The sequence below is a fragment of the Chiloscyllium punctatum genome, chromosome 19, assembly GCF_047496795.1.
Source record: "Chiloscyllium punctatum isolate Juve2018m chromosome 19, sChiPun1.3, whole genome shotgun sequence".
Lineage (NCBI taxonomy): Eukaryota > Metazoa > Chordata > Chondrichthyes > Orectolobiformes > Hemiscylliidae > Chiloscyllium > Chiloscyllium punctatum.
Window position 1 is genome coordinate 78,020,463 of NC_092757.1, and position 14,391 is coordinate 78,034,853.

Sequence of the window (14,391 nt, forward strand, 5' to 3'; positions counted from 1 at the left end):
GACACTTTCCTCAATGTAGCTTGTCAGAGCTTTGAAATATTCTCCAAAGCACTTCCCAATAATTTCTTTAGAGTGTAATGACATGGAGAGGTAGAACTGTAGAAATCCTAAGCTTTGAACTTTAAAATATGCAATTGGATTTCCAATTTATTTTGAAGCAATCAAGCATTGCATTTATTGTTTCTTTCCTCTCAAGATATTGGAAATGCCTTTGACAGATGGGATCTAGGGAGAAGGTTCAGCAGGGGACAGAAACACCCCAAATGTAAGAGATGGCAAAGAAGTCAAGAAGGCATAGAAATTATCAGCCAGTTAGGGCTAAGGGAGTTGATTAATGTTGGAAGGTATTTATTTTAATGCAAGGAGCCTGACAAACAAGGCAGATGAGTTGAGGGCACAAATTAAAATGACCACATTGCTATCACTGAGACATGGTGGAGAGTGGGGATGGTGGGGGATTGGCAGCTCAATATTCCGGGATGTTGGGTATTCAGGTGAGACATGGAAGCAGGTAAAAGAGTAGGGGGCTTATCACAATATTGATTAGGGCATCAATTACATCAGTAAGAAGGAATGACATCTTAGAAGGCTCCTCAAGTGAAGCCATACAGCTAAAAGGTAAAAGACAGAAAGAAGCAATCATGTTGTTGGGATTGTACTCTTGGCTAGCTGGAAGAAGAGCTGAAAATGTGTTGCTGGAAAAGCGCAGCAGGTCAGGCAGCATCCAAGGAGCAGGAGAATCAACGTTTTGGGCATCAGCCCTTCTTCAGGAATTCCTGAAGAAGGGCTGATGCCCGAAACATCAATTTTCCTGTTCCTTGGATGCTGCCTGACCTGCTGCGCTTTTCCAGCAACACATTTTCAGCTCTGATCTCCAGCATCTGCAGTCCTCACTTTCTCCTTTTAGCTGGAAGAAGAGTAGGTATGCAAGCAACATGCTCCAATAAAGACAAAGGGTGGAACCAACCAAATCCTTCGATATGAAGTGATTCACGGAATAAGGAGAAAACACCAAAATCTCAAAACAGCAGAAGTACTACTGGAGTACAGAATGTGCAAGGATCAACTTTAAAGGGTTGGAGGATTTGAGCTACAGGGAGAGGCTGAACAGGCTGGGGCTGTTTTCCCTGGAGCGTCGGAGGCTGAGGGGAGTGACCTTATAGAGATTAATAAAATCATGAGGGGCATGGATAGCGACAAGGTCTTTTCCCTGGGGTGGGGGAGTCCAAAACCAGAGGGCATAGGTTTAGGGTGAGAGGGGAAAGATTTAAAAGGGACCTAAGGTGCAACTTTTTCACACAGAGAATGATGCGTGTCCAGAATAAGCTGCCAGATGAAGCAGTGGAAGCTGGTACAAGTACAACAGTAAAAGGCATCCGGATGGGTATCTGAATAGGAAGAGTTTAGAGGGATATGGGCCAAATGCTGACAAATGGGACTAGGGTATCTGGTCCGCACGGACGAATTGCACCAAAGGATCGGTTTCAGTGCTGTACCTCTCTATGATTCTAAAACCAGTAAAGCAAAAAAGAGGCATGAAGGAATAATGGCAGGTAAAATAGAGGAACACCAAGGAGAAGGAAGACTCACTCAGTCATTTGAGAGTCACACTGGCACTGACACCAGTTTGCACTACGCTGAAACTACATGTCCAGGCTAACCCGGAAATCCAGCACCTGCCTGACTATCTGCCTGCTCCCACATCCACTTCAAAGCTGAATGATACGTGCAAAGTTAACCGCAAATTCAGCGGGACTTAGTACAAAACACAGACAGTTTAGTGCAATGTTAACTCTAGTGCATCAAAATCAATTCCATCTTTGGTATCAGAAGGAAATACTGTATCGGATTACACCTTTGTGTTGGCTGCAGTTCTGGCTGCTGCCGACCAGGTCTGCCAATGAGAAGCACACGGTTATCTGGAATTAAATTCTCGTTTCAAACGGTAATAAATTCCGCTCGAGCTCCAACAAAACTATATTGCACTCCGCAGCTTGATAAGTGCCAGGCTATATCGAGCTACCCTCAGTGCTTGAAGTTAAAAAGAATTCCAATTAATTACTGGGAGTGAGTTGGGGTGGTTGGAGGAGTTCTGCAGACACCTTAAGGCGGGCACACTCATTCAAATCCCCCTCGGAATCGCTCCCAAAGTTCAGGCTGAGGCCAGCCGCTGCTGCCATTGTCGATGTTTCCATTTTAACAATTTATTGTGGTATGCCCCTCTTCGAATAACATACACACAGGGAGGCTCTTATGGTGCAGAGGTAGTGTCCCTACCCCTAATCCGGGGGTCCCGATTCAGGTCCCACCTCCTCTAGACATGTGTAATAACTGAATAGGAAAAATAGATGAAATTGAAAAGGAAAAACTGAGACAAAATAGAAACTGGTGGAAACACTCAGAAGGGTCTCTCCACAGATGCTGCCCGATCTGCTCAGCTTCCACCAGCACTGTCTACTTTGGCCTCTGATTTACAGCATCCACAGTGCCTCCGTTTGGATTGAAACAGAGCCGTTGTCACCTCCTGCGCGATGCCCCTTTCCCGGGCCGAAGTTTGCAAAGTGAGAAAGGATCCTCGCTGGAGGATCACAGCGGCTCAGGCAACCTGCAGTGATTTGCTCATCCTGAAGGGTCCCCTAAAGGAAGGAGGCTGGAAAGGGTTAAATGCAAAAGGGTGGGGTGGGGTGGGGTGGGCTGAGCTGGTGGGAGATGTGGAAGGGGGGATGGAGGTGGAAATGAACCTGTTTTGTGGCGCAAAGGTGAGCTTTCTGTCACGTGTGTGTATGTTTTAAAAAGAGGGGGGGAGCGATGTTGCTTTTGGAAAGTTGTTTTGAGCCGGGGGGGAAGCAGCCTGGCTGCTGGGAGTCAGTGTGAGTGTGTTGGATCAGAGGCAGCAGCATGCAGAGGTCAGCTCGCAGGAGGGCCCCCGGAGTGCAGCATTCCCCTGTTGGACAGGCTCCCCCTCTAGCTCAGGGACACCCGGCTGAGCCGCTGGGAAACTCCCGGAGAGAGCCAGCGCTGTGCCCGGAGGAGGAAGGGGAGAGCACGGCGAGGAGACGCGCCAGGCCGGTGCGCTCCAAAGCCAGGAGGATTGCGGCCAACGTGCGGGAGAGGAAGCGCATCCTGGATTACAACCAGGCGTTCAACGCCCTGCGGCTGAGCCTGAGGCACGACCTGAACGGCAAGCGGCTGTCCAAGATCGCCACCCTGCGGAGGGCCATCCACAAGATCTCCAGCCTCTCGCTCTTCCTGCGCTCCGCTCCCCTCCACAGGTGGCCGTGCGAGCACAGCGAGTGCCGGCGGCTGCCCGCAGAGACACCGTCCCCTGGCGCTGAGCCGCCCGCCTCCCGTCCGCCAGAAACTCCGGGCAGCCCCCTCTACTTCCAGCAGCCTCCCGGTGACCTTCCCCGAGAACAGGGCACCGTGCCCAGCCCGGAATGTTACTCAAGTGCCGGCGGCTCCCAGTTTGGGGTGAGGACAGCTTTCCACCAGAGTCACCTGGAGACCTTTGTAAACTCCCCTCCGGCCCCACTGCCTTGGCAATTCAATTATTTCCCAGGAACCAGCTACCAACAGACACTTCCAATGCACTGAGCCGGATACTGTGTGCTTTGTGTAAAAGGTATTTCTTTTAAACTCACTGTGTGGGATGTATGTTTATATTCAGGGGCATTTAGCACAGATTCAAACCCCACCCCCAATCCCGAGGGACATGGGCGCAGATTATGTCTGACAGTGGTAATACTTTTCCTGATGAAGGGCTTATGCCTGAAATTTCGATTCTCCTGCTCCTCAGATGATACCTGACCTGCTGTGCTTTTCCAGCACCACACTCTCGACTCTGATCTCCAGAATCCGCTGTCCTCATTCTCTCCTAGTGGTAATACTTTCGCGAGCTTCATGTGAACCTTCCCCAGCGGTTAGGGATAGTCTTGCTGCGATTATTTGGCCCATATTTCGCCCCCGCCCCCGGAGCCACTCAACACCTTGTTCCACAGGCTGACAAATTGGTCATTTCATTGCAACGTGAGGGGGGTACTATATATCAGCATCGTGCAGTCAATACAAGTGAATAACCTACGTGTGATACCTTACTACTTCAATTAGGTGCAGGTCAGGTGAATTGGCCATGCTAAATTGCCCATAGTGATAGGTGCATTCGTAGGGAGTAGGGGAAAGGGTCTGGGTGGGTTACTCTTCGGAGGGTCGGTGTGGACTTGTTGGGCTGAATGGCCTGTTTCCACGCTGTAGGGATTCTATTTATTGAATGTTAATCTCCCCCGTGTCTGTGTGGGTTTCCTTCAGGTGCTCCAGTTTCCTCCCACAGTCCAAAGTGCAGGTCAGGTGAATTGGCCATGCTAAATTGTCCGTAGTGTTAGATACATTAGTCAGGGGTAAATATAGGGTAGGGGAATGGGTCTGGATGAGTTACTCTTCAGAGGATCGCTGTGGACTTCTTGGGCCAAAGGGTCTGTTTCCATTTTTTTTAGCACAGAGTCTGACACTCCTGTTTTGTTTTATATTCCAGCACCCATGGTGTGTGTGTGCAGGTGTGGGACACAGTGAGAGACACAAGGTGTACAAATCTTTAATCAGTTTCCACCACCAGGAAGAAAAGAAACACCCGAGTGGCCAGTGACAAGCAGCGCCCTTCACATCAAAGGGCAATGCTGTGTGATCAAACAGTGAAGGGGAGGGCAGGGATTAAATCAAAATAGAGTTGGAGGGGGAAATAATGCACTCCACTCCCTGTGGCACCCACCTCTCCCTGAATGACTCCAGGGTGTTGGTGGACACCGCGTGCTCCTTCTCTAAGGACACCTGGGCTCTAATGTAACGGCATACGAGGGGCAGGCATTTGGCCCTAACGACCCCCTCCACGGCCCGCTGCCTGGACCTGTTGATGGCCAGTTTGGCCAGGCCCAGGAGCAGACCCACGAGGAGGTCCTCGGACCTGCCCTCCCTCCTCCGTACCGGGTGCCCGAAGATCAGGAGCATGGGACTGAAGTGCAACCAAAAGCAGAGGAGAAGGTTTCTGAGAAAATCAAAAAGTGCAAACGCCCACATCCAATATATACATGGTCCGCGGACTCCACAGCGCCACAGAACAAGCAGTTGGGCTGGGAGTCCGTGAACCACCGCAATCTGCGGTTGCAGGGGACTGCTGCGTGCAGCACCCTCCACCCCAGATCCCCGAGAGAAAGGGGAGGACTCCCGCGTAGAGAGCCCTCCACTGGGGATCTCCACCACCCGGTGGCAAGTGGGCACGCCAAGGCGTGTCCGGACGGTGGATGAGGGAGAAGAGGTGGACGGTGTGCAGCAGCAGTCGATACAGGGCCTGTCTTTTTACCCCCTGAAAAGGAACAAAATTAAAATTCCGGAGGCGGCTCAGGTTGTGGGTCACAGGCTCCCGCGGGAAGTACGGGACCTTGGGGCCAATGTGAAATTCCGTCCGGGCTGGGGTGAGCGCGAATGGGGTCCCACCGCACACTTGAGCGTCCTCCAACTGGTGCACTACGTCGGGTCCGAGCACCGCCGTTTTAAGGCGTCGGATGGCGGTGGCCACGAACCAAACGTCTACCGCTGCCCTGCTCGCTATGTCCTGTGGCAGCGTCCAGCCCAGGGCCCCATCACCCTTGCAGCCACGGCCCTCCCCTCCGACAGCCACTCAAACCCACGAGTACTGAGGTGCAGATTCCTGAGCAACGGCCCCCTGACGACAGCCGCTACTCCAGCCGGAGGGTAGGCGCGACGCGATTTGACCATGTTCCAAACAGTGATCAGGTCCTGGTAAAAGACAGGCAGCGTCTTGAGGGCGACCTCCAAATCGTCACGGTCGACGAACAAGAGCTGCGTGTTGTAGTTGAGGTTATGCACCTGGCGGAAAAAATACATCGCCAGGGCGCACCACCTAGGAGGAGGCTCGACGTAAAGGTATCGCCGCAAGGTCTGAAGGCGGAACGTCGCGACCTGGGTGCGGACACACACCAGCGACTGACCGCCCTCCTCAATAAGGAGACTCAGAACCTGTGCAGTGACCCAATGCACCTTTTTGTCCCAGAAGAAGTGAACCGCCGTTCTCTGGATGTCAGCGAAAAAACCAGGAGGAAGGACCAAAGGGACCAGCCGGTACCACAGCATGGCGGCCACCAGCTGGTTTATGACCAGCACTCGACTCCTGTAAGATAGCACTCGGAGCAGTCCTGTCCAGCGGCCTAGGCGAGCCGAGACTTTGGCCTCCAGCTCCTGCCAGTTGGCCAGCCAGGATTCCTCAGCCGGGCTGAGGTAGACCCCCAGGTAGAGGAGATGGGTGGTACTCCAGCTGAACCCCCATAACTCCTCCAGGAGAGAGTCCACCCGCCACGGACTGACCAGTAGTCCGGAACATTTGGCCCAGTTAATCCTGGCGGAAGACACTGCCGAGTACACGGCCTGACACTCACGCATCCTCCCCAGGTGAGCTGGGTCAGTGAAAGTGAGGTGCATGTCGTCGGCGTAGGCCGAGAGGACCACCCCCGTGCCCGCGTAGCACAGAACCTGCCCCGACAACCTCCTGCGCAAGAGACTCAGGAAAGGCTCCATGCACAGGGAATACAGCTGGCCGGACAGGGGGCAGCCTTGACACACTCCTCTCCCAAAACGAAGGGGAGCCGTCAGGGACCCGTTAACTTTAACCAGACACTCTGTGGCGGTGTACAAAAGTCTGTTCCAGGCGACGAACTGTGTCCCAAACCCAAATGCCCACAGAGTCCCGAGCAGATATTCGTGATCGACCCTGTCGAACACCTTCTCCTGGTTGAGAGACAGGAAGGCGCTTGGCAAACCAGCCCGTGGACAGAAATGGATCAGGTCCCAGAGCATGTGGATGTTGTCGTGTATCCTCTGGCCCGGGACTGTGTAGGACTGGTCCGGGTGAATCATGTGGGCCAGCACGGAGGCCAGGCGAGAAGACAACGCCCTGGCGAAGATTTTGTAATCCGTGTTGAGGAAGGACCTGTTTCCATGCTGTAGGAAATCTAATCTAATCTAAACGCAGCTATATTAATACCAGGTTAGTGCCATGATCTGGCAACTTCCATATTAAAATTAATAGCAGGAGTAGGCTATTTGGTCCTTCATACCTGCTCTACCATTCACCACAATCATGGCTGATCAAAGAATCCCTAGAGTGTGGAAGTAGGATCTTTGACCCAACAAGTCCACACTGACCCTCTGAAGAGTAATCCACCCAGACCTCTACCCTATTATCTTGTATTTATCCCCGACTAAGCACCCAACCTACATATCCCTGAACACTATGGTCAATTTAGCATGGCTGATTCACCTAACCTGCACATCTTTTGATTGTGGGAGGGAACCCATGCAGACACTGAGAGAATGTGTAAACTCCACGCAGACAGTCACCAAAGGTTGGAATCGAATGCAGGTCCCTGGTGCTGTGAGGCAGCAGAGCTAACCACTGAGCCATTGTGCCATCACAAGTCATCCAACTGAATTGCCTGTTCCCACTTTCCCCCTCATATCCCAAGTGCTTGAAAAAAAAATCCAACTCCTTGAAATCATAAATGTTTTGATCTTAACTGCTTTCCATGGTCAGGAATTCAATAGGCTCACCACTTTCTGGGGTGAAAAAAATCCTCTTTGTCTCAGTCCTAAATGGTTTACCTCCTATCCTTAGACAATGATCCCTGGTTCTAGACTCACCCCCAACCCTATTGGGAACATCCGCTTCTGAAACCTCCTGAAGGAATTGACAACCACGTGAACAGATAAAGGGATGTTACAAAACTTCAGAAACTTTTCAAATTAAACTGAAATGTTTTTGGGATGGGGGATGATAATTCCAGTGCCATGTTGTGTCCTCTGGTCACTGGAGGCGTGAAGAACACCAGTTAGTCAGTGCATACCCCCTTTCCACTCAAGCAGCTCTTATATGTAACTCAGGTTTGTACAAACTACAAACAACAACCTATGTTTATGTAGCCCCTTTAAGAAAGGTTGTTGGTGTATATCTCTGGTGTTTACCATGTGTTATGAGGGAAATTGAAAGCAATTTTCAAATGGTAGTCTTATTGTGAGCTAAAATCTGTATAAGTACTGTGGATCTAAATGCTGTGCCATATCATAGATACAATATTTGAAGTATGTTTACATAATATTTAACATGTCAATGTTCTTCCTGCTCTGCAATTTTTAATAAATATGAAGAATAAAACCCATTTTTGAAAATTAGACTCAGTGAACAGTCCTTGAAGTTTCTCTCATACAACATGAAATATTAAAATATGAAAAAACACTTTTATTAAAAAAGAGCAGAATCTTATAGAAAGACTGCTACACATTATGGGAGAGAAATTGGGCTATTTCTTGGCTGCTCCAAGTGCTGTTAGATCTCTAAGGTCCATGCATAATTTCAGGGTTAACTGCAGCAGATATGTTATTGATGCAGCTGTTCGGAGCACCTCAGCTAAAATCCAACAGACCTTTCACAGCGCAGGTGGACCATGACATCATGCAATGATTGATACCAGTCCTACCATGGTAAAACTCAACACTTCAGTTATTTCTTCTCTTAACCTTACACAGCCCAACTGGTTCAAAAAGAGGGAAGGGCTTCCACCAATGCTATTTAGAAATCATTAACTGCTTACAGTTGAGTTGGTAATTGATTATCTCTGGCTGCTGACCCATTCCAGAAGCTTGGTGCCTTCTATTGTAGTTTCAAATTGCAAAAATCTACAATAAGTGAGGTGATGGTATTTAAGGCCTTTTTAACCTCTTTGAAATGTACGTACAAATCAGCTGATCCCTCATATGAAAGCCATTCCCCTTGGAATGCATAATGACTTATAGAATGAACTGAGGTAGCACAGAGTAGGATAAACTGCTGGAAGAGGGTGGAGGGGAAAGGTTACACTGAGGGATGAGTGTTCCTAGCAAGAGAACATGCTTGCACAGGGTATTCACAAGGCTGCTGTCCTCCCTACAGAAAAACAATGAGATGTCTGTGTTTCAGTGAGAGCATCATCACTGAATTATGCATCCTGCTGCAGCCACAACTCGGAGCAGGGCAAGGACTGCACTGTCAGTGACTGCGAGGGTGACCTTGGTTTATGTGGTCTACCATCGTCCAGGCTAGAGCTTGGGATATTAGCATCATCTTGCTGTCAAATGCAGAGTAAGGGAGGTCTCAGCTCAAAGCAAATTAAGTACAGTTCTGAATCTCCCATGAGAGAAAGGTGAGTGGGCAAAAGCAGGAAATGCTTGAGTTCCAGGATTCCCCATGGCAAGTGCTACAAGCCAACTCTGACTTATATTAGTAAAATAAACCAAAGAACTGTGGATGCTGAAGATCTGAAACAAAAACAGAAATTCCTGTATAAACTCAGCAGCATATCCTGAAGAAGGGTCAGTGGACTTGCAGCGTTAACTCTGTTGTCTCCCTACTGCTGCAGCCAGACCTGCTGAGTTTCTCTAGCAGTTTCCATTTTTGTTTCAGCTGTCCTATATCAGAACCTTTAGCTCTTGGTATCCAGTGGGTGTGTAACCATTAGCAATGAATCATACAGGTGAATGCCCTGGTATCTTGCTCGCAGTCATAATGTCTTTAATTCTCTTTGCAGTCGGTTGTGCCAGCTGCAACTGAACAACGCAAACCAAGCAACAAGAGCAATCCACTGACAACATGATTGGAGTCTCCAGTTTGTAACCCAGATACGTGAACACAACATACATACAGGAAAACCATGCTGCCATACAAAATGTGATGGAGCTGACCACTGATGTTCTGGAACAAGGCTTCCATGATTGGGACCAATCTGGAGAAGCTCTGGAGAATTTACATTGAAGTATCAAAATACTTGTTTGCTGGTCTTGCTGCACAACCTTGCCAACAAGAGGGGGCATCATGTGCCACCAGTTATTCACCAGGCAACTGAAAGGCAGGAGAATTTTAAAAATTCATTTATAGGAAGTGAGCATTGCTGGATAGACCAGCATTTATTGCCCATCCCTAATTTCTCAGAAGGCAGTTAAGAGTTAATCTCATTGCTATGGGTCTGGAGTCACATGTAGGCCAGACTGGGTAAAAATGGTAGTTTCCTTTCCTAAACGAAGGCAAGGAAATCTTGATGGTTCATTAATGCCTAAATACCATTAGTGAACCAGATGGGTTTTTCCTGACAATCAGCAATGAACTCACAATCATCATTGGACTCTCGATTCTAGATATTTATTGAACTCAAGTTCCACCATCTGCCTTAGCAGGATGTGAACCAGGTCCCCAGATCATTACCTGGGTTTCTGTATTAATAGGCCTAGTGACAATAACACAAGGCCATCACCTCCACACAAATGAGGAAAAGGCTACCTACGCTCATGTTTCCCAAAGTTTTCCCCACTATGATCCCCTTGCGGTTTGAAAGGATTTGTGATCCCTTTGAGCGAGCAGGGGCTGGAGGTCAGTGAGAGGAGGGGCCTGTTAGAGTCAGAGACTAGTTATTCTAACTCAGTCAGAGCTCCACAATGGGCAATGCTATCTCAGAGCTCGCAACCTCAAGCTCACAATCCCATTTGGAATCACAGCACTCCCATTGGGAAGTCTTGATCTCAACAATCCCTTTCTGTCCAGGCTGTGGTGAAGAACTCCAAATGAAATATCTGTAACTGCACCCAAATCCCTGTTTACCAACAGACTCTAACCTTAACCTTACCATCTCTCAGAAATGGACACTATGCCACAGTGAAAAAATAGAGAAACAAAATGCAAAATAAACACTCCAAACCAAATTTCTAAACAAAATCGAGTCATGTTCAATGTGCTAATCAACTAATTACCAGTTCCGTTTCTGATCAATGGTAACCCAAGATGTTGATAGCGGGGGAATTCAGCAATGACAATACTATTGAATGTCATGGGGAGATGGTTAGATTCTGTCTTATTGGAGATCGTCATTGCCTAGTACTTGTGTGGTGTGAATGTTAATTTCCACTGTCAGCCTAAGTTTGGATGTCCTCGGAGGTTTGTTGCAGTTGGATATAAACTGGTTCAACATCTGAGGAATCATTGGTCAATATACCCACTTCTAAAATGATGATTGAGGGAATATTGTTGATGATGCAGGTGAAGTTGGTTGGGTCCAGGACACTACCCTGAGGAATTTCTGAACTGAGGCATTTGGCCTCTTTTGTGGTAGGAATCACTCAAGTCAATAGAGAGCTTTGCCTATTTCCTATTGACTCCAGTTTTGCTGGGGTTCCTTGGCCAAATGTTGCCTTGATGTTAAGTGCATCTCACCCGTGGAATTCAGGTCTTTTTTGCTGTTTGGACTGAGGCTGTAGTGAGGTCAGGAGTTGCCTTGGCTGATCCTAAACTGAGAGTCAATGAGCAGGCTAATCCTTTGGGAGAGCCACTTGATAGCACTATCCATTATCCCTACCATAACTTTGGTGATGGTGATCATGAGTAGACTGACAAGGCAGTAATTGGCTGGGATGCTTATATCTTGCATTTTGTGCACAGGACAGAGCCAAGGAAATTGACTGTAAAGTATAATTCTGTGTGTATGACCACATTCTGCTCTTCATAGAATCCTTATAGTGTGGAAGCAGGCCATTTGGCCCATTAAGTCCACACTGACCCTCCAAAGAATATCCCACTCAATCCTTGTAACCCTGCAAACTCCACACTGACAGTCACCGGAGGCTGGAGTCAAACCTGGGTCCCTGGCAGTGTGAGGCAGCAGTGCTAATCCCTGAGCACCATGCCACATGGTTACTTGACTTGCTCATGGGACAAGTCTGCCAATGTTATGATGGGGGACTTTGCAGGACTAGGGGTTTTGGTGCCTTGGTTTCATTCCTTTTGTTCGGCTCTATAACTGAGTGGCTGGCCAGCCTCATTTTGAGGGCAGTTAAGAGTCAACCACATTACTGTGATCCTGGAGTCACATGTAGGATTTCCTTCTCAAAAGGTCATCAGAGAACTAGATGGGATTTGACAATAATCGACAATAGTTGCATGGATACCATTTGACTACAGGTTTACAAAATTATGAGGGGCATGGATAGGATGAATAGGCAAAGTCTTTTCTCTGGCGTCGGGGAGTCCAGAACTAGAGGGCATAGGTTTAGAGTGAGAGGGGAAAGATACAAAAGAGACCTAAGGGGCAACTTTTGCACGCAGAGGGTGATACGTGTATGGAATGAGCTGCCAGAGGATGTGGTGGAGGCTGGTACAATTGCAACATTTAAGAGGCATTTGGATGGGTATATGAATAGGAAGGGTTTGAAGGGGTATGGGCCGGGTGCTGGCAGGTGGGACTAGATTGGGTTGGGATATCTGGTCGGCATGGACGGGTTGGACCGATGGGTCTGTTTCCATGCTGTACATTTCTATGACTCTATGACTAAGTCCAGGTATTTTTAATTCAAACTTCACCATTGACCCACAGAGGGTTTTGAATGCACATCCCTAGAACATTAGTCTGGGAGCTTTGGATTACCAGTCGTATGCCAGATAGCAGTTCTAATAGTTTGGTACATTTTAAAATGAGAGACTCATCAGACTACTAGAGGGGAAAAAAATAAGAAATCATAAAGAATTATTGAATAAAAGGACATTTTGAATTTTGTTTGTCTACTTTTTTCAATTATCAAAGCAATGAGTTTGAATTGATTTTGATTCCAAATGTGTTTAAGCACTGAATGAACAGTAATTAACATCTCATGAGCATGGACTATTTCAACTCAGTAGCAACAGTAACACTTAGCTCAACTGGCAGCACAGAAACAAAGACATCCAAACTGATCTAAGTTCTTGTGTTTTTAAAAGAATTCCTAATGGCAGAAGTTGCTTTTAAAATCAATAAAAAGGACAGAAATAGAGCAGAAATCGACCACCCTTTGAACAAGTTAAGTTGCCCTTCGGTTTTTAAGAAAAAAAATGACAAAAGTGAAAATAAAAGCTGCACACTTGGACCCCTTGGAGGGGTTGGTTAGCTCACTTAGCTAGGCAGCTGGTTTACTGAGGTATAGTAATACTAACAGCATGGGTTCAATTCCTACACTCATTGACTTTCCTTCTTGACATCTCATCTTGCCTGAGACACAAGTTAAATTGCCACTAATCATCATCTGATGAGAGAACGACCCTATCATTTAGGAGAACTATGGAGACTTTACCAATAAACTTTAAAACAATCAACTCATTGTTCTTCTCATGCAAGATTCTTATCAAGTGCATTTATCCATAATGAGACATTAAGAATGTTGCTTTATATTAAATCTGTGTGCCATTCTCTGTGTTAGCATTAAAGGTGTAAAGTCAATTCCTATGGTATAGAATTCAATGTAGCAGTCTACAGATGCAGCTATTTTTTAAAAATCCACAGACCCAATATTAAGCAAAAAATAGTTTTGATTTTTACATGCTTCTTTCCTCAATTATAAAGATACATGGATGGACCATACTATACCGATGGGAACAGAGGACCGAAAGGCAAAAGGAGGTCACTTGACTCACAGTCTGCTCTGCCATTCAATAAGATTATCGCTGATCTAGTTGTGGTCTCAACTCCACTTTCTTATCTGCCCTGCACTCCCCAACAAGCCTCTCCTCTCTGGTCAATAGGAACATAGGACTTAGGAATTTATGACAATGAATGTTACCATTTTTAGAAAATAAAGGTTAAAATATTTATCCATATTACATTCCATTATTCATGCTGTAAACAATTATTACAATTACTTATTTACCCAAAAAAATAAAGAAAATCTATTTTACAAAGAACTTTGACTGTGGAAAGATCATAACTATTCAGTTTTCATTACACCAATATGCTTTATGAAGTAAAGCCATCAATTAAATTGCATTTATTTCAATGCAAGGGGCCTAAAGGGGAAGGCAGATGAACTCAGGGCATGGTTAGGACCATGGGACTGGGATATCATAGCAATTACAGAAACATAGCTCAGGGATGGGCAGGACTGGCAGCTGAATGTTCCAGGATACAAATACTACAGGAAGGATAGAAGGGGAGACAAGAGAGGGGCGGGAGTGGTGTTTTTGATCAGGGATAGCATTATAGCTGTGCTGAGGGAGGATATTCCTGGAAATATATCCAAGGAAGGTATTTGGGTGGAACTGAGAAATAAGAAAGGGATGATCACTTTATTGGGATTGTATTATAGACTCCCTAACAGTCAGAGGGAAATTGAAAAACAAACTTGTAAGGAGATCTCAGCTATCTGTAAGAATAAAAGGGTGGTTGTGATAGGGGATTTTAGCTTTCCAAACATAGACTGGGACTGCCATAGTGTTAAGGGTTTAGATGAAGGAGAATTTATTGAGTGTGTACAAGAAAATTTTCTGATTCAGTATGTGGATGTACC

The 14,391-nt window shown here is 47.0% G+C and overlaps 1 protein-coding gene across 2 annotated transcripts; it reads left to right on the forward strand.

The window, feature by feature from the left end:
* Positions 1–2,767: 2,767 nt before the first annotated feature.
* LOC140491499 (class A basic helix-loop-helix protein 9) lies at positions 2,768–12,631 on the forward strand. 2 transcript variants are annotated; one of them, XM_072589764.1, is made up of 2 exons: positions 2,768–3,622; positions 4,529–5,548. In XM_072589764.1, the coding sequence occupies exon 1, from the start codon at positions 2,899–2,901 to the stop codon at positions 3,592–3,594; it is 696 nt and encodes a 231-aa protein (XP_072445865.1). In that variant the 5' UTR covers positions 2,768–2,898; the 3' UTR covers positions 3,595–3,622; positions 4,529–5,548. The 2 variants fall into 2 exon arrangements, with proteins under 2 accessions (XP_072445865.1, XP_072445864.1); XM_072589763.1 differs by lacking the exon at positions 4,529–5,548 and adding an exon at positions 9,624–12,631 and having other exon boundaries at positions 2,771–3,622.
* The last annotated feature ends 1,760 nt before the right edge of the window (positions 12,632–14,391 follow it).